At 34.2% G+C, this 25,528-nt stretch overlaps 3 protein-coding genes across 11 annotated transcripts; 2 read left to right on the top strand and 1 right to left on the bottom strand.

Annotated features, from left to right (window-relative positions):
- Positions 1–518: 518 nt before the first annotated feature.
- On the bottom strand, positions 519–5,523 carry LOC103503579 (protein IWS1 homolog 1). Its single transcript, XM_008467803.3, has 12 exons — positions 5,313–5,523; positions 4,993–5,124; positions 4,421–4,907; positions 3,726–3,845; positions 3,186–3,406; positions 2,900–3,029; positions 2,749–2,811; positions 2,573–2,650; positions 2,328–2,419; positions 2,156–2,221; positions 1,852–2,005; positions 519–1,032 (listed from the first exon to the last, which is right to left on the bottom strand). The coding sequence occupies exons 2-12, from the start codon at positions 5,010–5,012 to the stop codon at positions 934–936; spliced, it is 1,530 nt and encodes a 509-aa protein (XP_008466025.1). The 5' UTR covers positions 5,013–5,124; positions 5,313–5,523; the 3' UTR covers positions 519–933.
- A 3,505-nt stretch (positions 5,524–9,028) lies between these two features.
- On the top strand, positions 9,029–19,367 carry LOC103503578 (bZIP transcription factor 16). 8 transcript variants are annotated; one of them, XM_008467799.3, is made up of 13 exons: positions 9,029–9,246; positions 10,721–10,834; positions 11,313–11,369; positions 11,469–11,543; positions 15,759–15,848; positions 15,932–15,991; positions 16,078–16,247; positions 16,673–16,727; positions 17,130–17,172; positions 17,251–17,525; positions 18,226–18,303; positions 18,415–18,540; positions 18,966–19,367. In XM_008467799.3, exons 2-13 carry the CDS (start codon positions 10,769–10,771, stop codon positions 19,071–19,073), a joined length of 1,203 nt encoding a protein of 400 aa, XP_008466021.1. In that variant the 5' UTR covers positions 9,029–9,246; positions 10,721–10,768; the 3' UTR covers positions 19,074–19,367. The 8 variants fall into 8 exon arrangements, with proteins under 8 accessions (XP_008466021.1, XP_050939466.1, XP_050939462.1 ...); XM_051083509.1 differs by lacking the exon at positions 9,029–9,246 and adding an exon at positions 11,630–11,736 and having other exon boundaries at positions 11,296–11,369; XM_051083505.1 differs by lacking the exon at positions 9,029–9,246 and having other exon boundaries at positions 11,296–11,356.
- A 1,030-nt stretch (positions 19,368–20,397) lies between these two features.
- Positions 20,398–23,798, top strand: LOC103503577 (UV-B-induced protein At3g17800, chloroplastic). 2 transcript variants are annotated; one of them, XM_008467797.3, is made up of 3 exons: positions 20,398–20,619; positions 22,016–22,290; positions 22,711–23,798. In XM_008467797.3, exons 1-3 carry the CDS (start codon positions 20,488–20,490, stop codon positions 23,519–23,521), a joined length of 1,218 nt encoding a protein of 405 aa, XP_008466019.1. In that variant the 5' UTR covers positions 20,398–20,487; the 3' UTR covers positions 23,522–23,798. The 2 variants fall into 2 exon arrangements, with proteins under 2 accessions (XP_008466019.1, XP_050939461.1); XM_051083504.1 differs by lacking the exon at positions 20,398–20,619 and having other exon boundaries at positions 22,016–22,294.
- The last annotated feature ends 1,730 nt before the right edge of the window (positions 23,799–25,528 follow it).

Below are 25,528 nucleotides of genomic sequence, written 5' to 3'. Positions count from 1 at the left end.
ATTTAATTCACCGAGGACAAGAGGTTCAGATTCTAATCTCCCACGTCTAGTTGTATTATAATACATTTAAGAAAAAAGACCAAAAAGTACTAAAAATAAACGACCAACTAGTATTTAAATTTCTCCAATGTAAGAAATAACAAAACAAATCGGATAAAATTGAAGTAAAAAGATAAAAATGACAACCATAATAAGCTTGAAACCAAAATTGAAGGAAGATGAAGTTCGTGATTCAAAACCTCCGATATCAATAGATTAAAAGAACATAGACGGTAAGAAATACAACATTCTACTAAATCTTGTCTCTATGATTTCATACTGCCAACGAAGACAAAATGGAAAAGAGAAGAAAAAACCATTTATTGTTTGAAACAAACAAAAGTACTCAATTTTATCCTCTTTTTCTCTTCATTCTCAATCTACACCATAAGAATATGTTTGAAACAAGTCTGTTGGGATGCAAACAATTTATCAGAACTCAAAAAATCTACTATAGACTACCTTCTCCAACAATGAAATAATCAAAATAAAACAAGCATTACAAAACTTGTTATAAATGTTTTTTTCTTTTTACCATCGATACATTAAAATACTCCGAAAGGGCGTTCCGATTCACAATTTAATTTCAATCCAAATCCAAAAACAAAGGAAGGAAGATCGTTTTTGTACAAGTAAAACTTAAGCATTTTGCCTTTTCAACGGCAAAAGAGAGTAAATACGTTTTCAACCGCAAAAGAGAGTAACAATTCAGATCTCTTGTAGAAGAAAGTTTGTGGATGTTTGATTGTGGAGTTTCGGTAGATGAGCGACCGAATGTGCTGCTTCGGAATCTGCGTCCTTCATTATTAAGCCATCTGCAGGACTTCCCAGCCAGGGTCGAGATGGCAGACTCCAGCTTCGAGTTCTTATGATAACCAGATAAATAACACCACATCACAAGTACTTGACCATACCACGACCCTCAACGCTGAGTTTTGTGGCTTGAAGCTGCTTCTTCTTTGGAGCCTTCAACTGCTGCAACTTTTTGTTCATCTGACATGGATGATAAAATTTGGATAACATGTCAACACAGTCGGCCACATATTAAATATTGCAAAAATGTCTTCTGAAGTTTTTGGGGTGCTTTCAAAATAAGCTATCATAGTAAAGGACCATTTGAATATTAATACTTAAAAAGCCCCGTTTTGATAACCATTTCGTTTTTTTTTTAAAGTCTATTTCGAATAGTAGATTGGTATGCATGTATAATAATTGAAATCTTAACCAAATTCCAAAAACAAATTTTTAAAAATGGCTTTTTTTAGATTTCAAAATTTGAAACACGGGTAAAAGTTGATTACTAAATAAGAAATTTAGAGCAGGAAATAAAATTAATTTTCGAAAACTAAAAACCAAAAACCAATGCCTTAGATGGTAACCATTTCACTGGCTTAATTTCCTCCCATTTCATATAATTACTTGCATCTTTCCTAAGTACAATGATTGAATTTTTAGCTAAATTCAAAAAAACAAACAAACAAATTTTTAAAAACTAGCTTTTTTTAGTCTTCAAATATTGGCTTGGTTTTTTAGAAAAAAAAGTAGATAACAAAAGGAAGAAAGTTGGAGGGGGAGTAGTAGTGTCTACACAATTAGTCTTTTAAAAACAAAAACAAAAAACAAAATGTGCACCAAACGGAACCCAAATGATGACTAAATGAGAACTTTATGTTTACATCCCAAAAAAATGCATTTGGGAAGGTACGACCCCAGCTGGGGTTCCGCGAACTTATAGCCCAAATCTTGAGGTTAGGAATCTTTTCTGTTCAGAATTTTCATCAAGCCTTTCATAAGATAAAAATGAAAACTAACCTTCATGCGACGTTGATCTTGCACAGCTTGCTTAGCACGAGCTCTGATTTCATCTGGATCTATCTTAGATTGGGGTCGGATGACAAAATCCAATGGTGTTGCTTCTGGTCGTGAAGCATGTTGCCTTGAGGATGACTGACCAGACTTGCGTCCCCTGAGATTGATGTCACACATCATAAATAAAGATCTCACATATAGAACAAGCAGAAAAATAAAAAGACATTGAACGAGAATAAATTTGAATTGGGATTTAGAACATTGACATCGAATTAGCAACTAAATAACAAATAACATCAAATCTTACTGTGAAAATTCATCCAAGTCAAGATCCCCATCTCGAGATTCCATTCCAGCAGCTTTGTTTCCCGACCTTCAAAAAGGTTTACAGCATAAAGTTCCATTAATATTTAAAAAGCAACGGAAGAAAGGGTAGTTGACAAAAGAAGAAAAGAACATTAAAGATAAAAGAACAGTACTTTTTCGCCAATGGTCTTCTGAAGGGCACCCTCTCATCTTCCACATTTCTCATGTCCTCGAATCTAGTACTTTTGTTAAATATGGGTCGACTCTGTAATGATACGAAATGCCGATATCGTGTGTTAGAAAATTTGGCAGTAAAGAATCCAATTGCTACATTATTTCTTCCCTTGAGAGTACGCTACTTTCTAGAATGTATTACAAAATAAAAAACTGCAGAAGAAAGGGAAGGGGGCAACATTACCCATTGATCTACTAAATCTTTTGCAAGTTTCCGGTTGGATGTTGTTTCCTCATCAGATTTTGATAGAAACATAATAACCTACAGAATGTACATCATAATCACGCTTTGTTTCTAACCGGTAAAAACGTGGAAAAACCAGGAGTTGGGAAAATCACTAAAGGTGACCTGGCACTAACCTTCCCAAGGCCACTCTTCTTCAGCTGCTCTCTTCTATCATATTGTTCAAGATCAATTGGAAACTAAGAAAAAGAAATCCAGCATTTGGTGTTAAATATCTTCAATAACAATTATACGATAAGTTTTTAAAATAATAGAAATTTCATTTACATCAGTCAAAATCTTCAAGATTGCTTCCCGGATATTTATATTCGGCAAACTCCCATCTGGTAGAGGTTCAAGCCAATTTTTTAGAAGGGTTAACACTCCATGATCCAAGAATTCTTGTTGAAGCTGCTTCCTGTGAAGGACGACCATAACTTAAAAAATAATCATATATAAAAATAGATAAACAATTGAGATAGCTTGTCGTAATACCATGGATTGTATAATTTTTTACGAACTTCACTCATCAATGAAATTGTATCAAAAATATAAAAATAAAAATACTACATACTTCGAAAGAACATCAGTGAGGAGTGGCAACTTTTTCAGTTTATTGACAGCAGGTTTCCCCTGCCTGTTAAGGTCTGCATCCTCTTCGGCAGTCACCTCAAGCTCAGCCATCACATTCTCCACTAGCAATGCTATTTCTGCAGGACTTTTCTCATTCTTCTTCTTCTTCTTACCCACCTTGAAGAGCTCATTAATTTCATCATCTTCCTCACCTTCCTCGGCCTATTGGAACCCAAAAAGAAAAGTGTGTTGTTGAAAGAACATCAAGGCCAGTAAAATTTTGTTGAACATGGAGGTCTAAATTAATTACTAGATATATTCGGATACAGAGTGGTGCTGATTGCTGAAAAAGAAATGAAGTAAATGCAAATCCTAAAATGAAGACAGAGCCACAGTTTTATCTTTTAACAAGTTTATACAGTTCTTCCAACTATGCATTGCAACGTATTACATGCACAGTTCTTAAACTTGCATATGACCATTACAAAATTAAACAAATAATTCATAACATTATGTTGTCAAAAGAATAAATAATACGGACCTCCGGAGCATAGCGGGGAGAACGTGGCTCGTCATCACTTCCATACCGATCAGCAGGATCCACACCACTATCATCTATAAAATTATCATCGTCAACTGTTCTGGTACCTTCTTGATCGTCCTATTACACCAATAGAAAACAAAGTCTAAAAACATCTAACCCAAAACCGTTCGTTTTTACTATACAGATAATTAAGCTCAAAAGGCATTCAACGTCTTGAGATCATGAACACTTTATCCAGTGGAAAAGAGACCATTGAGATCATGGACACTTTAGGTTTCTTCATAGAATCTAAAATTTGAGTATGAAAGGCTGATTTAGAAGAAAAAAAATCATAAAAATGACATCATTCTACAAGCTCAAGACAAAAAGACCCATGTCTTCGTATCTAGCAAATAGCCATTAAGCTTTTCTTCATCAAAAACAAAAAGCTCTTGCAGACTAGAGTTTCAAAAGGGTTCTATGTAACTTATATTTCACTTATATGGTCAAAATCATATAAGCTTTCAAAATCATGTATTGAAGCAGACCTAACAAAGCACCTGCAGACTAAAACCACATGCAGATGCCCACATTCACGTATAAGGAAATATGTGCGAATGCAATGTACATTTGACACTTCAAGAAGATACTGTGTCCCACAAACACATCATAAAATAGTATTTGACACTCCAAGGAGAATGCAGAGTTCTTACATCAGAACCGCCACCAGCAATAGTCTCCCACATTTCCTTGACATCCCCATCCTGATCCTTCATCCCCTTCCCCGAAAAAGCTTTCTTTGATAACCTGCTCTTGCCTCCACTACCACTTCCAAACTTCTTATCTCCTTTGAATCTCTTCTCCTTTTTCCCACTACTAATCCCCTTCTTCCTTTTCCTCTCCTCCGAACCATCCCTCACAAACTGGTCCGGCGTGAAGTCCCTCGCATCATCATAATCGTCATCTAAATTTGAGGCCACAGAACCCTTACCAGCCAAACTCTTTTTGATCAACCTCTTCCTAGGTCTGGCTTGGGGCTCCTCCGCATCGTAAACAGGAGTCTGAGATCGCTGTCGCCCAGCCCAATCACCAATATCCTCATCTAATAGTTCATCGGGATTGTACGGTTCAGGGGATTGCTCGCCGTCTGACTGTATATGATCAAAGTCCATCAATGGTTCACCATCCTCGTCACGGTACCTGATACAAACATAAATCTCAGAAAAGAAAAACAATCCCCAATTCACAGTTGAAAACCCTAATTCAATCAAATTAGAGTACTCACGGATCATCTTCGTAACCCATTGATGATGACAAAAATTGCACCCAGGAATTAACCAAGCAGCAAAACCAATCGCCGAGAGAGAAAACTGGAGTCGATCTCGATCACAGCTAAACCGTCCCAAATGCAACTTCGCTGCCGATCGGAGACAAAAATATTGAGTGGTGCGTTTTCTCAATTGAGGAACCAAACAAAAACATTCATAATTCATCATTCTATTCTACACATGGATGAACAAAATTGATTTTCGAGGGGAGGAAAGCGGCGGACTTGTGCGTATAGTATCGATAATAACAAAATCAAAAAATTAAACAAAAACGTACCCAGAAAAGCAGAGGAAAACTTCAAAAACCTAAAACTGGCGAGCTTCGGGATTGCAAACGACCCTAAGATTGACGACCAGAGAGAAATTTTTCTGTGAGAACGAATGATGCTCCCGAAGTGCGTATGGAGGCAAACGAAGAAGAGAGGAAGAAGTGGAAAGTTTCAATTCTAGGGGTGATTAAGGGAAAGAAAGAATTAATAATCTTGGAAGGAATAAGTAGAAAGATAGTGGATTATTATAATCCTTTTTTAAGGATTATGATCGGAGAATTATTATAATTTTTGTCACGAGAGGTGTTTGGGATAAGGGTTATGGTAAAAAAAATACTATTATTTTTTAATTTATATTGTAAATTTTAATACATAAATATTCCTATTTTATTTATCAAAATTTGAAATTTATATCGAAAAACGTATTCATTAGACGTTCATTTTGAAATATAGTACTAAAATAATAATGGAGATCGAAAGTAAGAAAGAGTATTGAAGTTGTTCATTTCCCCTCCCTTATTCTTTATCCTAAACATGAAAATGACTATTTTAGTCCGTTCTTTCCTTTCCTTTTCCTTCAAAAATAGTTTTTTAATTGGTAAAAGTAGTACATTTTTTGTTTTGTATTTCAAAAGTAAATGATTTTTAAAGACTTGTAAAATTTTTAAACTTTGTTTTTCTTCGTCGATTTCAGCCGACATCAACATCTAGATTTTTCTCAAATTTTAAAAAAATTCAATAATTTCATGTTAGTCAAACTCAACACTAGCACATTTTTTGTTTTGTATTTCAAAAGTAGCATGATTTTAAAAAATTTGTAAAATTTTTATTTTTTATTTTTCTCCGTCAATTTCAACCGACATCAACATTGAGATTTTTTTCAAATTTTAAAAAATTTCAACAATTTCATCTCAGCCGAAGATGATGGGTTTGTTTTTAAATTTCAAAACAAAGGGTATTCTAAAATGACCAAAATACTCTTAGAAGCCCGAATCTTTGATATTTGTAAACCCTAAACCCTATGCTCATTTCGGCCTAAACGAAATGTGTTTACTTCCAAAATTAAAGGGATTTTACTGATTTTTGCTTGCTAAAATTTGTGAAGGTAATTTACTTTAAACGATTTCATAGTTTAGGGCTGGATTTTAAATTTTGATATAGTGCTTTTTGGAAATTTTGAGGTGGATGGGAAAATATGTAGTTGTTTTTCTATTGCAGTTTGATATATAACTAAATTTTAAGTTAATGCATGTGGTTTTATTTGATGAATGTCAACAATTTCACAATCTATGCTTGTGTAGATAAAGAATCTTGACCGTGATCGATGAAATTGTCCTGAGATTTATTGAATGGGTATCAAGATTTGTTGCGTTTTATATGCATTTTGTGGGTAATCTTAGGAACGATTTCGTTCGAGATTAGGTTGAGATACATCACAAAATGTATATAAGACTATTGTCTTGTGGCATCAGATGAATGTTGCTTAAGTTCCAATTGTTAATTCATGTTATTTTCAAGCAATATTGGCTTGAGATTGCACTATGTTTTAGGACATATTACTTACTGCCTTTTGTTTTGTTATGTATGTTTTCTGTTTGGCAAATGCCTCTTGTCACCAAAACTCGCACTACAGACTTCTTCCTTTTAAACTTGACATGTTGTTCACACCTAGCAAAGACCGCCTCGAACATTAAAAATAAGTTAACACCCAGGTAGATGTATATGTGTTAGGAAAACTGTGTTTAGACATTTATTGGACACTAAGTTGATTTCAATAGACCCCCGTGCCATTACATCTTACTCATAGAGATCGAGGAAGAACGAGATGATGTTATTAGCTTTAAATTACTAGGTGAAAAGATCTCCTTCGAGTGCAAGAAAGTCTCCTACAGGCGTGATGAGAATGTCTCGTTTCGGGCTGAAAGGCCTATACCTCCACTTGTGATAATGTCAAAACCCAAACCATAAACCCTATATTTAAAATGGTTGTGTATAGATTCAAATGTCCCTCTCTTAGAATGAAAAGTCATGTTGATTCAAAATTTATGTATACACACATTAGTAGGTAAGACAGGTGATTTTGTTTCATTTCGTTCCTAAAAAACTTTTTGCTTAATAGTTGTTATGTATGTATAAATGAAGTGAATTAAAAATTGTAAAAAAAATAATATTATGACTACAAATAATTCATTCACTTCACTTTAGATTGATGGGTAGGTTAATGTATGCATCAATTCATATCAAATATTTAAATGGATTGGATACGTGAGTATTGACTTATTATTATTTGGATTTTGGTGCTAATTCTATATATTTTACACTTTTTTTATCATTTTCAAACAACGTAGTCATTTAACAAGTTTGCCGTAATTATAATTAATTATTGTAAACTAAGAATTAATAATTAGGTGAAGATATATATTGAAATAATACAAATAGAAAATACATTTTTTTTTCTCAATAACACATTCAAGCACGTCCTATATATTTACGTCAAGATCACACTTAATTAAAGGAATTGTCATGAGTAAAAAAAATCGGATAATCTAGCTATTTGTATCTTTGTTACTCTATTATTTTCCAGATATGACACTTCTGACCCTTCTCTATTATTTCCTTTTCAACATTTTTCATCTTCATCAATTTCTATGTGTTTTTTCTATTGGGTCGATTGCTTGCTCTCACAATCTGAGACATATGCTTTATAAAAATCTAATTGAATGTTTGAAGCAAATCTTCGTTTATACTTGTTGATGGAAAAAATATTACTTTCAATTTGTATGAAGTGTATTGAATGTAGTACGTGACTTGGCAAAAACATGTGGTAGAATAGGATGTTTACTCGTTGCAAAAGAACAAATAAGGAAAACATATTTATACATGTGAAAGGAAGAACAAAGACTACCATTAGAAACTATGAGATGGGAATCTCGAGTCAGGTTTAATTCCGAGCAAGATTTAATATATTGCATTGATGGAAATATTGATGTCTTGATTCTACCCAAATTTCGATAGATGTTTATGGAAAATAAAAAAAACAAGTCAATAACTATATTTAAATAAGTAAATTAACATTTATGATTCACGTTTATTACTTATATTATATTTACATTAATGATATTTTGTTTCCTGATTATTATGTTTCATGAATTTTTCTATGATATAATAGAAATATAGATTCATCTCTCATGTTGATGTCGATATCAAACCCATAAAAAACATAGAAATGTTAATTGAAATACGACATCTAGACATAAAATTTTACTATCGTGATCGTTAAAAGGCCATTCGACTTCTCAAAATAAGAAATAAAAGCCAAACAAATCCTCTTTCTCTCTTTGTGTTGTCCTTTTCTAAAAATTAACTTAGTCATTAAATCTTGATTTTTAAAAATTAACTTTTAATTTTACAACAATTTAATCCATAAACTTTAACTAATAATAATTTAGTCCACAATCTTCAAAGTTTGTAATAATAGAATTTCTTATGTAGAAATTATCATTAGATTCTAATAACATTTATTTTCATAAATAAATCAATAAACTAATTAATACTTAATAAAATAACAAAAATTAATATTTAATTTTGATGATTTGTTTTCACATTAGTGATTAAAAAATCGTTACAAATTTGAGTTTCGAAGACTAAATCGGAAGCAATCGAGTAATCCATACAAACTTAGGGACAGAAATATAAATTCAACGACTTCAAATTATATGACCAAAACCATATTTTAACCGAAAGAAAAAGGAAACAAAAGGAAAATAGAGTTCGGACATGTTCTGCAGTAAACAGTGAAAAACGTCACCGACGACGTTCGTCGAGGTTCCAACCCCGGACTCTGTTCCGTGGTCTCTCCTTTCCCTTTCCTCGTCGCCGATTCCTTTCTCTTAAGGTCTTCAACCTTCAAGCTCGAGCGAAATTTCTGTATTGACCGAATTCGTACGAAAATTCTCTTTACTTTCCTTACTTATACTCTCGATTACTCATTTACGTATTTTCAGATTCATATCTCCACGATTCTTGTTCATTTCATGCTCTTTTCGCAATCGAGCGGCTTACGAATCCATCGATTGTTGCGTTGAACTGGGTTTCAATTTTTCTTAGCTACTTTGCTTCTGTTTGGTGTTAAAGTTGCTGGCAGTAGTAGAAACAAATTGTTGCGTTTTGTAATTGAACTTTCATGCCTACTTGCAATGAATTTGTGATGTTTCTTTTACTTTATCGCTTGTAATCATGTTTATTTGTGTCATGTATGCACAAATTCTGGGAATTGAACATTTTGGTTTTGTAATTGTTATTATTTGTTTTGATTTACTGGAATCACTGAAAGGAAATTTCCCACCGAGTTTCGTTAATGCAACAATAAAAGTTAACATATCCCTTGAAATGCAACTGATCCTCTTACCTCTGGAGTGAATCTAGTGAATCTATGTGGGATTCTATCTTCTACCTACCAATTTACTTTTGAGTCTTTGTGTAATTCCATCCAGCCGAAACTACTTGATGGAAAAAAAATGTAGTTTTGCTTCATTCCTTTTGCCATTTTATTCCGGCCATTTTGGCTCATTTGTATCTTTCTCTAGTAAGGATTCCAGACGTGTTCCACCCACCTTCGCTTTTTTAAAATCAAATGTTAATTTTACTGAGGAAGCTGTCCTGTGCTCCTTTGCTATGACGGTTTGTGGGAAATTTCTCCAGATTTTTTTTAATGTATGATTCAGTTTGAGTAGAAATTTTGAGGATATGGTGGAGGAGCTTATTATCTATCCTCCTTTGTAATAAAGGTTGGCTTCTCTGGCATGTGGGGTTCCTACTTGTTTTTATTTGGAAAATTTGGTCAGACAGTAAGGTGGGAACTTCAAGGGCACGAGCAATTTTAGGAGGAGCCTGGTGTGTGGCTCACTCCAAAGTTTCCTTTTGGGGATGTTATCTACAAAGGCTTTTCATATCTTTTGGGGGTATTTCTTTTTTTTGTGTGCCCTCTCTTTTGTACTATGTCTAGTTTCCATATTTCTATCAATAGAGGAAAAAGGAAATCATCATGTTGGAACCCACTACTTTCCTTCAAAGAGAAATTTTCCTGATTTCATTGGCTAATCTAGCACAGCCAATGAAATCAGACAACTTTTACTCTTTGAAGGAAGGTTGTTGCCAAAGTGTATAAATTTTGCCTTTGAAAGATGGCTTGAACTAGGTATGATTGATTCAAGCCAACTTGTGTAGCTTCTTTTAAGTTCCTCTGGCAGTGAAGTTGGTGCTTCTACTTCCTTCTCTTTGTTGGGTTAAATATAATATTCCGATGTAAAGAATTATCATACTTTCATGCATCAAAGGAAAGTAAGACTTCAAGAGTTTGGTTAGTGTGAAGTGACGGATAAAAACAACTGATATGATGTATTTCTTCTTAATGTAGGATGTTTTGAACTTTTGTTGGAAGGTGGCATCTGCTTGATATAGAATCATGGGTGGCAGTGAGATGAATAAATCCGCAAAGGAAGAATCCAAAACAGCACCTGCCACTACGCAGGTCTGCTTGTATGTTTTTATTAATGTCATATGAAATATCCTTTTAATTTAAATTACTTTTATATATGAAAAATTCTAAACAAAAAAGTTAGCCACAGGAGCGTCAATGGAAAAATTAGCAATTTTATTATATCTCTACAAATCCTGCAAAACGTATACATTTATCCAACATTCCTAATTTTTTCTAATGTATAAATATTTCAAGACAAACAAGATTTACCTTGATTTACAATCACCGGGATTCAAATACGAAATACGAAATACCTAGATGTCTAGAATTTTAGATATCCCCGATTTGTTAACATTCTGTTTCATCAAAATGATCAAAATGGATTTCAAGTCTATCAGATAAGACTTTTAACTTATGGAGGCTAGTGACATAATTTTCTAATTTCAATTTCTTTAGAGATTTAGCCTTAAAATTTTATTGTTTTACATGGCCGGTTCTTAAGTTTTGTATAGTTTTGCGTTTTTTTCAGGAGCAGTCTCCAAACACAAGCACTGGCACTGTGAATCCTGAATGGTCAGGATTTCAGGTTCTTTTTGTTAAAACCTCAAGTTAATATGGTTAACTATTGGATATGCATTGTGGTTTGCCTCTTGTCCGATCTCATGTTTTTCCCCTTTTCTTTTAGGCATATTCTGCAATACCTCCACCTGGATACTTGGCAACGAGCCCCCAAGCACACCCATATATGTGGGGGGTACAGGTATGACCTTTCGTAGCTAAACTGCTACTTTGTATTAGATAAACATTGCTCTAAGCTTCATAATTTTCTATTCATATTTTCAACAGTTCCAGCATGTTTTCCTGGTCTTTGAGGTATTCTATCGTATGGCAGTCCTTTTTAGCATACTTAAAAGGTTTCTTAATCAGGCTTGATCGTAGGATTCTTAATCATGGTAAAACATCTTAACATAATTCGTCATTCATTTCACTTCTTCTAGTTATTTAAAACTATTTTTTTGACTAAAGAAGTTTATGTTTGTATTAACAAGTTAATAGTACTTTTTTTCTGCCATTAAATGCATGAGTTAACTTGAGAGGTTGGCCATTTCGGAAAATAATCAATTATGAGCAGGCTTTGGTCGATGGAAGACTTTATTGAATTTTGACATATTTCTTATCTTGGAGTGGTACTTTGTTTTTTTTCAAATATTCTCATCGATTAACGGTTTTCAGTGTCTGGACTTACTACAGCAAAAAAGAAAAGAGAAGAAAAGGAATTTTATTGAAATTGGGAATCCGGCAGGTTTACGCTCCTACTCCTGGGGTATTGGGGGAGACTAAAATGTTTTTGGATGGTTTTCAAGTAATGGATCCATGGCCGGTCCAAAAGTATGAAGAGATTTAGTAGATGCAGTGACTACCACTGTCTGATGCAGGTCCCTTTATTTGGTAGATGGTATCCTTGGTCTAATTTTAGATAGGGCTTGATTCACATTTCTTAATGTTAGAATTAGTGGGCTTGGTGCACGTTGAAAGCCCTAGGGTTCTTTTGTATTTTGTAACCCTAATTATTCTTTCCTTTTTTAGCTTAGACCTTGCTGTCTTTTTATTCCTCTCTCTTGTATTATGTTGATTCATAAGAAAATCATAAGACAATTCTCTCCCGTGGTTTTCTCTTTATACTTAGAAATGTCCATTTAACTCGTGGGGTTGGGGCCCCGAGGGGACCTGCCTCGAATGAGGCGGGAAATCCCTAAATACACGAGGAATGGGGGATGGAGTGGGGATTATTTTTTTCTGTTGACATTTTGGGGCCGGGAACAGAGAATACATTCCCCGACCCCGTCTCCACCCTGCCCCAAAAGAAAAGAAATGTATATAGATACATACATACATGTATGTATATATATGTATGTGTATATTACACACACATATATATGTATAAACACACCCATATAATACTTATCAAAAAAAAAAAAAAAACAAAAGTGGGAAATATTTCCCCGTGGGTAACCCAATCCCTGTGGAATCCCTGCCCCGTTCCCTGTGGGAAAATTCGTGGGGTGGGAACGGGGAGTGGCATCCCCGTCCCCGCCTCGCCTCGTGGACATCTCTTCTGCGAGTGAAGAGCCTAACTGGGTGGTTTTTTTAGAGTCTACCAATGCTACTCTTGTTACCTTACCCATACTTGACCTCAATCCCCATAACACGTCTTACCTATGAACCAAGTTCCCTAGATAACCTGCTATAGAAGGAATCTTAGAAAGAAAGTTGGGGCCTCTTACTGCTCAGTCGACTCTGGTCCAAGATTCTAAATCATTACGAGATCAATGTATGACTAATTCTATTGATTCATATGTTGAAAGTAAAATGGGTGAGAATGACAGGTCCGATATGGCTGTTCCAGAAGACATGGGTGAAAAGTGCAGTGTTGATGAAATTAAGGTCATGTTAGAAATGGTAGGTGATGAGGCTAAACATGATCATTCATGTAACCTTAATGGGTATGATCCTTCTCATGATATACCTATTGCACTGAGGAAAGGCACTAGGTATTGCACAAAGCACCCCATCTGTACATTGTAACTATGTCTCATATGAGAACCTATCACTCTAGTTCGGAGCTTTTACAACCAGTTTTGACTCCACCATGATACCTAAGAACATCCAGATTGCATTAGAGTGCTCTGAGCGGAAAACTACATTCATGCAGGAGATGAGAGCCCTTGAAAAGAGCATAACTTGGTAACTTTGTGATCTCCCCAAGGGGCATAAAACTATGGGATGTAAATGGGTGTTTACTATCAAGTATAAAGCATATGGAACTTTAGACAGACATAAGGCCAGGTTAGTTGCAAAAGGGTTTACTCAGACTTACGGGGTTACCACTTTGAGACCTTCTCTCCCGTTGCAAAGTTAAATACTGTCAGGGTCCTTTTGTCGGTTGCTGTGAACAAAGATTGACCCCTATATCAACTAGACATTAAGAACGCTTTCTTGAATGCAAAGCTAGAAGAGGAAGTATATATGAGCCCCTTCTAGGTTTTGAAGCTCAATTTGATCAACGGATTTACAAGCTTAAAAAATCCTTGTATAGGTTGAAACAGTTGCTGAGAACTTGGTTTGACAGGTTTACCACCTTTATCAAGTAACGAGGATATAGTTAGGGGCACTCTGATCACACTCTATTTACAAAGATCTCCAAGGTTGGGGGGATTGCTGTGTTAATTGTCTACATTGATGTTATTGTGTTGTCTGGGGATGACATTGCTGAAATCACCCAACTGAAAAAGAAGATGGGGGATAAATTTGAAATCAAAGACTTAGGAAATCTAAAATACTTCCTTGGGATGGAGGTAGCCAGATCAAAAGAAGGTATCTCTGTTTCTCAAAGAAAGTAAACTCTTGATTAGCTAAATTGAAACAGGTATGTTCGGATGTTGACTTGCTGATACGTCTATCGAGTCCAATGCTAAACTGGAGTCTGGGATTCCGTTGATAAAGAAAAATATCAGCGCCTGATGGGGAAGTTGATCTACTTATCTCAAACTAATCCTAAGATCTCCTATGTTGTTAGTACAGTTAGTCAATTCATGTAGATTCCGTACGAGAAACACAGGGAGGCAGTTAACAAAATTATGCGGTACTTGAAAACTACTTCTGGTAAAGGGTTGATATTCAGGAAAAATTTGAGGCCTACACTTATTCAGACTGGGCAGGGTCCGTTGTTGGCACGAAATCCACCTCTAGGTACTGTACATTCATGCGGCGCAATCTTGTAACTTGGAGGAGTAAAAAGTAAGGTGTTGTGACCAGAAGTAGTGCCAAAGTTGAGTACAAGGCTATGAATTTAGGGATATTTAAGGAGATTTGGCTACAAAAAGTTTTATGTGATCTTAGTTAGGACTTTGAGATGCCTATGAAACTATGATGCGATAATAAGGCTGCTATTAGCATCACTAATAACCCTGTTCAGCATGAGAGAACTAAACATGTGGAGATTTATAGATATTTCACTGAAGAATGATTGAGAAAAATGGTAGCATATGCATTCCTTACATCCTCTCAAGTCAACAGGTTGCTGTCATTCTCATCAAGGGGCTTCTCAGACAAGTTTTGATTCCTAAGTTAGCAAATTGGGTCTTATTGACATTTATGTCTCAAATTGCGGAGGAGTTAGAATTAGTGGGCTTGGTGTATGTTGGAAGCCCCAGGGTTCTTTTGTATTTTGTAACCCTAATTATTCTTTCCTTCTTTAGCTTAGACCTTGCTGTCTTTTTATTCCCCTCTCTTGTATTATGTTGATTCATAAGAAAATAATAAGAGAGTTTTCTCCCATGGTTTTTCTCCCTATATTAGGGTTTCCACGTAAATCTTTGTGTTCGTTCTTTGTTATTTTAATACTAAACAACTTTATTATGTCTGAAAGGGTTGTCCTCTCACTTTCAGAAGTTTTGGGTCCCAGGGATTGTTAGAATTTAGATGCACTTTTGATTACTTTCCTACTCCTTTTGAGATTAAGATTTCAGATGGGTAGACCTTCTGAACCTGAGAACCGTTGGTGGAATAATGTTTAAATGCAATATTAAGTTCATGAGTGATGTGCTTATTAGCTTAAAACCAGAGTTGCTGGTCCTAAAGATATTTTATTAAGAGGTCCTTCTGTTGGTTTTTAGAAACATGTGTAATCTGATGTTATATGTGCTGGTGTAATAATTGCCAACTGTTACGCTTTCAGATGTTTTTTTACCTTCGTATAGTCGACCTAGTCTGTCAACATAATCGTTGATTTTTATCTGATCTAGTACTGCCATTTTCAAATGGACGTGGGCTTTAAATATTTTATGGAGAAGAAATCATCTATAAAATAAGGAATCACCTTCCTTTTGAACTTCACTTTTAAAACTATGAAATAACTGAAGCATCTTGATGGTTTTGATTCTTTTTCTGATCATAATCTAAATGTTTGATGCAGCCTATTATGCCTCCTTACGGAACCCCTCCACATCCATATGTTGCAATGTACCCTCATGGTGGCATATATGCTCATCCACCTATGCCTCCTGTACAATTTAGTTTTTATGCAGGTTTTGGTTTTTTGTCTCTCTTTTTTGATATTTTGAACTCACAATTACATGCTTGTCGCAGGGATCGTATCCTTACAGTCCTTTTGCTATAGCTTCTCCAAATGGCATTGCTGAGGCTTCTGTAAGTTTCCAGTTCCGTTGGCTTGTTATTTTGTCTTTAATTGCGTCTTTTTCTAAATTTGAGTAGGACTATAAAACTTTACATAGGGGAATACACCAGGCAACATGGAAGGGGAAGGTAAACCATCTGAGCTGAAAGAAAAATTGCCAATTAAAAGATCGAAAGGAAGTCTGGGAAGTTTAAGCATGATAACTGGGAAGAACAATGAGCTTGGTAAACCATCAGGGACATCTGCTAATGGAGTTTATTCTAAAAGGTCCGACATGTCATGTAGATTTATTTGGTGATTGGTTGTGTTTTCAATTCATAATGGCCAGACTACCATATCTCGTAGCTTTTTGATTTTTGTGATTGGTGTTTCGTATGGACCCAAACCCAACCTATATGGGGTAGGGCAGTAAGAATATAATTTATTCTAAGTCCTCTAAATGGTTCTACCTACCGGCCTTGTTTTCTGCATTGATTTTTTCTGTCAGTTCCCACGAACTACAATAAACTGTAAACTTCACTCCTCTTACTGCACACCTTGGGTCCAGTCTAGTATTCTGTCATATTGAGGTTTAACAATGTTAGTTCCTGTTGGGTTTTGAGAATATTTTGTCGTGTGCAGTTGTGCTTAATTTTACATCCCATCTTTCACATTTACCATTAGCTTATGTGACGATGAACCTCTCTGTGCAGTGCTGAAAGTGAAAGTGAAGGCACGAGTGAAGGAAGTGGTGCTGACTCTGAAAACGTAAGTATCTGCCACTTTATAACCATGCGACTGTTGATGATAGGTTCGTCCATATTTCATGAGGGTAGGGCATGGGTGGGGGAAGCCTGAGTCCAATTTCTAGTTTCTAGTTTAGACATTTTGTTCCCTGCTTCATAGTGTAGTTATGTATAATTGAACTTTCAAAGTTTACTTATGGAGGAAAAACACATGATGTGTTAACAAAACATTTGTAGCTTGAAAAGGTTGAATAACATCTGTTTGGTTCTATTTGTTTATATTGTTGTTTTACATTTACGATTGAAGTAAATGCTATAATATCAATCTCTTCTTGTTTGAGGGTGTCCGTTATATCACTTGGGCTCTGTTCTGATACATGCTATTCATCTATCTTAGCTTCACAGCCTTCCCTGATTTTTGTAGGATTCACAACTAAAATCTGGTTCTGGGAAAGATTCTTTAGAAGGTTTGGGAATTTTTTCTATTATGCAGTCAGTGTACTCGGTTGTTTTATATCGATGAGGAACTTTTGTTTCTGGTACAGGTGGAGGGACTCCTAATGGTTTAATGCATGGTTCTCAGAATGAAGGACATAGTCTTGCACATCCATTGGTGAACCAAACGATGTCCATAATACCAATCCAAGCTTCAGGAGCTGTTTCGGGTCCTGCTACAAATTTAAATATAGGAATGGATTATTGGGGTACCCCAACAACTTCTGCCATCTCTTCATTGTGTGGGAAGGTCCCTTCAGCTCCAATTGCAGGAGCTGTTGCTGCTGGGTCACGAGACGGCATTCCGTCACAGCCTTGGTTACAGGTTGGTGTTTGACAAACATTGCACATAGTTAAATCACCCATTAACCCAAAAATTTACGCTAATGAATTGTGATAAATTTGATATATCACTGTTAACCCTTTTCTTCCCTTTGTGGGATTGGAAATGCTTAGGAGGTCCACTGAGTAGAATTCTAGTAATTGAGTAATTGAGGAGTAAATGACATTATGGAGATCTGAACTTAGGATCTCCTACTATAATATCATGTTAAATCATATATCAACTTGCTTGCTTATGGGTTGACCGGTGATTTAACACACATGAGTGGGCTTGAATGTTCAAAGTTATCATATAGACACATTGTATTCATCAATTCACTAATTGGGTAAATTTATAAAATATTGGACCATTTGAATTGGGAAGGGAGGAAAAAAGGATAAAAAGAATGTACTTGTGTCATCCACGTGTCATCCACTGTATCGATGGCAATGACTTCATCTGCATCTTCTCATACCCTGGTGTGAGATTTTAACTAATGGTAAATGGATAATTGTAATGTATGATTTTGTTTTTTTCAGTGTGCAAATGTAAAATAACTCGCATTGTATGGTTTGATTGAGCCAATCTTGACCGATTATCAATTTGAAGGAAAACATATCCTCCTTTTGCAGCCTTTACTGCTTTTCAGATGAAGAGCGGGATCCATTGTTATTACTTAGTTTTGTTTTCTGGGTGAATTCAGGATGAAAGAGAGCTAAAAAGACAAAGAAGGAAGCAATCAAATAGAGAATCTGCTCGTAGATCTCGGTTGCGTAAACAGGTAATTAGGCATTTTAAGGTTTTTAATCAAATTGGACGATCTTAGACTCATGTAGCGATATTTTTCAATTAATTGGTTTTTCCTGTATGTTTCATTTTTTTTTTACTTCAGGCTGAATGTGATGAGCTATCTCAACGTGCCGAAGCTTTGAAGGAAGAAAATGCGAGTCTAAGATCTGAAGTGGATAGGATCAGGACTGAGTACGAGCAACTTCTTTCAGAAAATGCCTCTCTCAAGGTGATGCCAACAACCTGAAATCTATATATTTTAACCATTTATCTCAATCAAGCCATGTACAGAAAAATGCCATAATTTTCTCGAAACAAGATCATTGTAACCGACCTTGTCATTTCACTTGTATGTTCTAGAAAAGTTCTAATGGTTCAACAAGCTGTTCTGTCTTTTCTAAAGGTTCTAAGGCTATATTTGAATTGAGTTCTTAGTGCTTTTTTGCACTTCTTTTGCACGTAAGAATGCTTCTTAAACACTGAGAAAATGATTCCAAACAGGCTCTATGACCCATAGGTTTGATTTTCAAACTCAAAGATTGAACTCCGAACGTTGATGCAAAGTGTGATATTCAATGCAGAGTAGAATCGAACCGTAGGAAGCTTTTTTTCTTTTATTGTACGTATAACTCATTTGATTTTTTTTATTTTCAGAGGAGGCTTGGCGAAAGTGATGGAAATGAAGATCCAAGATCTACCAAAGACGGCCAAAATTTGAAAAAAGGTCATCATACATCCCGGACCCAACTTGCTAAGGGATAATTAGGAGCTACCACCCTTGCTTAATTCAGCTGCAGTCACACAACCTAACCAATTAGTAGCCAAAAAGTTTGCATAACTTGTCATTTACATTTTCTAAGAACTGACCCGCCTCGTTTCAGGACGGTTGATTCTTATGGAGGCTTCGTCTTTAACTCAAAGCTCTGTGTAGTATCTTTGTATCCAAATTAATTTGACAAGTGTTACACAACATTTCACTTGAGTTTGTTCATTGTAGAATATATTTTGTGCCAAGTGAGAGGTCGTAATCCAGGCATTTCAGTATGCTTTTTAACAGATTGATTTAAGTTGCAGCATATTCATAGTTGTATTATGTATTTCCATCACTAAGAACTTACATTCTTCATTCTTCAAGAACAGAGTCCAAAGCTTTCTCTGACCATGCACTTCATTTTCAAGTAGAAGAAAATAATCTCCATTAGTAACTTGCATTGTTTCTGTGTACAAACAACGAGATCTGAAATTTTGGGCAAAGTTTTATATTTTCTAAGCAATATCTCTACTTTAAATGCCCCAAATTTACTTACTGTTGATGTTTTCTTCTCTCAAAACCAATACTACTATGAACAAAAGTCTCATTTTTATGTCAATTAGAACTTAGATCAATTCAACATCTATATATGTGCTGGGGACAACTCTTGGTATCTTCCCTTTTCCCTTACAATATGTACTAAAAATATCGTCTATACATATGATCGAGTTTTAATCTTTTTTAGTTCTTATATCTTCGATAAACTTAAATATAGTTCTTTAAATTAATTTTTAGTTTAATTGATTGAATAATAATTTTTATCAAATAAAAGACATTATTAAAATATGTTTTCAAATTTTATAAAGGAAGTTACTGCACAAAAAAAAATCGTTTAAAATATTTGTAAAATATAACATAATTTTAAATTCTTAAAATAAAAGATAATTCTAGACACCTATAAATGTCTATCAATACACTAACAGATACTAATAAAATTCTAGTAATACTTATTACGAATAGAATTTGAAATTTTATTATGTTTTATAAATATTTGATTCACTATTTTTAAAATAAAAAATCACTTAATAATTACGAAGAAAAAATTACAAATTAGAGTGTGAAAACTAAAATTTACAAAATATAACGTAATTCAGATTCTATCTATAATAGGTTTATGTTGTTGAATTTGATATTATGATATTTTGCTATATTTTGTAAATATTTTTAGTAGTTTGGTAATTTTAAATAATTTTCTATACGATATATTTTGACAAAAAAGAAAAATAGTATTTTAATCGAATAAGAAATAGTTATTCAAAAAAGAAAGAAAGAAAGAAAAGGAATAGAAAAACGTAATCCTATATATCTAGAAGGACTCATCGTTGGTCTTTCATTTGTTAAGCCGCTTCTTCTCGCTAAACAAAAATGCAAATTTCGGGTGTAATCAGCGACGTTCCCGTTGTAATTCCGTCTGCCGGCGGCCTCCGGTCGTCGGAACTGAGACACTGTCATGCATCTATCGATTCGAAGACTTCCATTTCCGCTGGATTCTTTAGAGTGAGTATTCCATTTCTTCTTTACTCTTCTGTAATTTCACTTCGAAAGTTAGTCAAATTGTAAATTTCCATGGGAGAGTTCATGTAGCTTTGCTTTGATTATACCATATTTGTGTTTGTTTTTTCTTACTGCATTATCTTTGAGCAATTCGACACTTGATCTTGCCCAAAAGGCCGAGAAAAAGGTATATTATCTTTGAGCAATTCGAATCTTATAATATTCCGTGTTGTATGTTTGACTTGTTAGCTGATGAATAGACCTAGTAAAGACGTAGGATTTGCCAGGATTGAGATTGATGATGACGGTGTTCTTGGGTCAAAAGGAATTATGCTGGTCGTTCATTTGTTGGTGGAAAATTTGAGAATTATTTCTCTTTGAGGATTTGTGAACAATCTTCAGTTGCTTATATTTATGATTTGTGTTATGGTTCTTTTGTGACAAATTGAGAACTTAACAAATGAAACATGGGGCAAGTTACATTAGTGTATATAAAATTTGTATGTTGTTTTAGTCATTGAGTTTCTTCTCCAAAGAAGAAGTGGTTGTCATTGAGTTTCACTCATTAATTGGTGGCTCTGCATGTATATATACTTCTGGTCTTCTTTATCGTGATGATGCAGTTTTTGTGCTTGTAAAATTCCTGGGCATTGTCGTCACCATTCTTAAACTCGATCTAATATGTAATTTTGAATGAGTTCATAACAGTCTCAAAGTTATTTCATAAAATAATTTTTGACTAAAGAAATGTTTTGGGTATTTACATCTACTTGACGATGAGGAATTAATGATTGAGAGTACTGAATTGTGCCTTTATTTTCTTCTGAGGGAGCAATAGTTGCTTGAGCGGCCTGAAAAAATCTACTAGTATCTACTATGTTTTTCTTAGAATTAGAAGGAATGCTATGTGGATTTCATGCTTCATCTACCAAGGCCTCTTTTTTGGTTTATGCTCCATCCTTTTTGCTGATGGCGAAGTTAGTGTGCTTTTGAAGTAATTTTTTGAAGAGGAATTGATTAATTAATATTACCTTTTTTGAAATTATGATATAAAGAGACTGATATTTACTAATAATTGGGATTAAACAAATCCTTTATTTTTGGTTAATTTATTTAAAGTACAGAATTATTAAATTGGGGAACCAAGAAATGGAGAATTTATCAGTCTTGTAAATTCAATGGTTTGAGAAAATTTTGAAGAGAATCTCAAATAAAGTTGGAAAGTATATCTATATCATAATTGTCCTTTTCACACATGCTTAGGGTATGGAGGAAATTTTATGTAAATACATTCTTGTTCGCTTCCATTTATGGTTAGGCCTACAGACGGGTAGTGAGAAACTGGTCATTTTGTATTTTGTATGTAAAACCTTTTCCTGACCTTCCTCTTTTTTACCAGGGATGTTCATCATTTTACATGCCAAAGGCTGGATCTAGTTTGGATAAATTTCGACTGAGGGGCTTAAGTATTAGAGCTTCAGATGATTCTCGGAATGTTTATCCAGTTGCACCTCTTCAATTTGAATCCCCAGTTGGCCAGCTATTGGCCCAGATATTGCAATCTCACCCTCATTTGCTTCCTGCAACTGTGGACCAGCAACTTGATAACCTTCAAACTGAGAGAGATTCGCAGACAGAAGAGGCTCCTTCCTCGTCTCAAGATCCTCTCTACAAGTAAGTGCGTATCCTCTCTTTCTTTTCTCTCATCAGTAAATCGCATTTATAGGTGATAATGTAAAGAGAATTTTAAATAACTACATGTGTGATCTCCAACCTTGCACATGTTATGGCTTGCTGGTTTGTGTGCTATTTTGTGGGATCTTTGAAGACAGAGAAATGGTAGAACATTTAGAAATTTGGAGAGGGATTCTTCATATATTTAGTCCCTCTTAGGTTTCATGTTTCTCGTTTTCGTTTTCTAAAAAAAAGTTAAAATAAAATGGCTTCTTTGAAAAACAATTTTTTTCTCCGGTCAATTCAAACGGACCCTAAAGTTTGTGCATCAACCAAATGAAATTATAAATTAATCACTTGATTGCTGCTGTTGGCTTTACTTGAGAAGTTACTAATGTAGTTAAACCCATGAAATCTTAGGAGGATAGCTGAAGTGAAAGAGAAGGAAAGGCGAAAGACGTTAGAAGAGATATTATATTGCTTGATCGTTGGAAAGTTTGTGGAGAATGACATTTCAATGATCCCCAAGATAACAGAAACCTCAGATCCTACCGGCCGAGTTGATTTTTGGCCAAACCAAGAGCAGAAACTTGAATCCGTCCATTCTCCTGAGGCATTTGAAATGATTCAAAGTCACTTGTCTCTTGTCCTTGGCGATCGAGTTGTCGGTCCCTTCAGTTCCATTGTTGAAATGAGCAAAATAAAACTCGGGAAGCTATATGCGGCTTCTATAATGTATGGATACTTTCTCAAAAGAGTTGACCAACGTTTCCAACTTGAAAGGACCATGAAAACTCTTCCTGAAGCGTTTACAAAAGACTTTGACGAACCGATACCAGCAAATCAACTGTGGGATCCTGATTCCTTGATCAGGATTGCACCTGATGATGAAGGGTTCGGCGACAGCCGGGGACTTATCGATGCTGGTGATGGCAAATCATACAGATTGAGATCCTACGTGATGTATTTGGATTCTGAGACACTTCAAAGATATGCAACATTGAGATCAAAAGAAGCTATATCTTTGATTGAAAAGCAGACTCAAGCACTGTTCGGTAAACCAGACATTAGGATAGCAGCTGATGGCTCAATCGACACATTGAACGATGAAGTGATCTCTCTTACATTCTCTGGGCTGACAATGCTAGTACTGGAAGCTGTTGCCTTTGGATCATTCCTCTGGGATGCCGAAAGCTACGTCGAATCAAAATACAACTTCATCCAAAGCTGAAATCAAGTTCTGTATTTATTACATGGATGTTTATGGAAAAGTGTTTAAGACATGCATTTTTTGAAAGATAGGTTGCTGAATATGAAGGTAAAAGCTTATGCTCCAGTCGAGTCAGGAAGTTGTCGGGTTTATTCAGCAATGGAGGGAGGAAAAAAGGACTTTAGGTATATTTTCTTTTTGTCAAGGATGTATAGTGTACTAATGACTTGGACAAAGACTAAACTTCTGTAAATCAAATTAGGAACTGAATTAATAAAATTCTCTCCCCCTTCTCAAATCTGAGACGCCACTTCGGATGATCATCTTGGAGTAGCTTTCATAAGAGTTTTAGAGTATATTTAAATGGACTTTTAAAGTGTTTAAATAAGTGTTTATAGGTGTAAAAAAATGCTTTGTAATTTAGTCCTTAATTTTCACCGGACTTCCCCTCTCTTGGGATGTCTAATTGTTTAAAGAACCACAGGTTGAAAATTTTGGATAACCGTTGTGGTCCATTCAGTTCATCGAATAGCCATTTTTGTTGGACATGAAACAATACAAGAACTTTGTTGTAGTTCAGTATAAATAGCATAAATTCTCATCGATAAAATTTGAAATTTTGATATATTTTTTAAAATCTCCAAAAAGTTAATTAAATGTAAAATGAGAACCAATTATCTTTAAAATATATATATATATATATATATATATATATATATATATATATATATATATATATATATATATATATATATATATATATGATGAGAATTCTTTCACTAAATTAGTAAAATGAAGACTATATGAGAAAAAAGCTAAGTAGGTCCATTCATATCATATTCCTTATTAATAAAAATATTTCTCTTTTTCTTTTTCCTTTCTTTAGTTTAGTTAAACTAAATGAAAAGATTTCACATCTCACTGTCACGCAATTTCATATTATTTAATGAACTATAGTTAAACTTAAATAATTGGTTTGTTATTTACCTCAAAACCCAAAAGTTGTATGATTGATCAAATTTAATGAGTATGAAGTCTAGATTAAAAAAAAACAATAATTCAAATTTCCATAATGTATGCATCATAAATTAAGAGCTATTAGACACTATACTAAAAGTTTGACCATTTATTATATGTAACCTAAAGTAAAGGTTATGCATTAAATAACAATTAAAAACTCAAAAATTAATGTTGAGTTTGTTTGTTACAACAAAAAGAGTGGGCGGATTTAAATATCCAATTTAAAAGAGATTATATTTATGTTCTTTATTTTCTTTCTTCTTTTTCTCGCGAAAAAATGTGGAGAAACATCTATAGTTATTAACAAAACTGCTAAAATATTTATAGAATATAGTAAAATTTTCGATTCTGTCAATGATAAATGTTGATAAACATTAGTAGAAGTCTCCCAATGTTTATTGTTGTTAGAATATGACATTTTGCTGTATTTTCAAATCTAGACTTCGACATGTGGAGGTGAGGATTTAGAATTAAGTTTTAGTCTAAGGTACATATTTAAATTAATTGAGTTAGGTTAAATTGATATGATGGGAGACATAATAAATGTAATTTTAGTAGTTTAAAATTCATTAGGAAAATATCGATGGATAAACTTTTAGAGGTTGTATTAATTTAAATAGTAAACGTTTGTAAATGTATTAATTTACATTATTCTTTATGTTTCAATTGGAAAAAATCACGTGAGAAACTTATAATTTTTTAGATTATTGGTTATAATTTTCTTTGAGAATCGTTTATGCATTTACTATAATCGACATTTTTTTCGTAAAACTAACATTTTTGAAATGTTCATAGATGTTTGAAAATTAATGCATTGATAGTTTTCAAAAATAATCATAATGAATTGTCTAAATTGATTAACTTATAAAAATTTAGATGTTTAATTAACTCAAATGATAAGTTTCATGCGATATTGGTAGAACAAAATATGAAGCAAAATAGATATAAATCAATAAAATTATTAGTTCTAAGATATCAATATTGGCCCAAAATGAAAATCGTAACTCA

This window comes from Cucumis melo, chromosome 4 (genome assembly GCF_025177605.1).
Source record: "Cucumis melo cultivar AY chromosome 4, USDA_Cmelo_AY_1.0, whole genome shotgun sequence".
Lineage (NCBI taxonomy): Eukaryota > Viridiplantae > Streptophyta > Magnoliopsida > Cucurbitales > Cucurbitaceae > Cucumis > Cucumis melo.
Note: the sequence above shows the minus strand (reverse complement) of the source record. Positions and strands in the feature narration are given on the sequence as shown.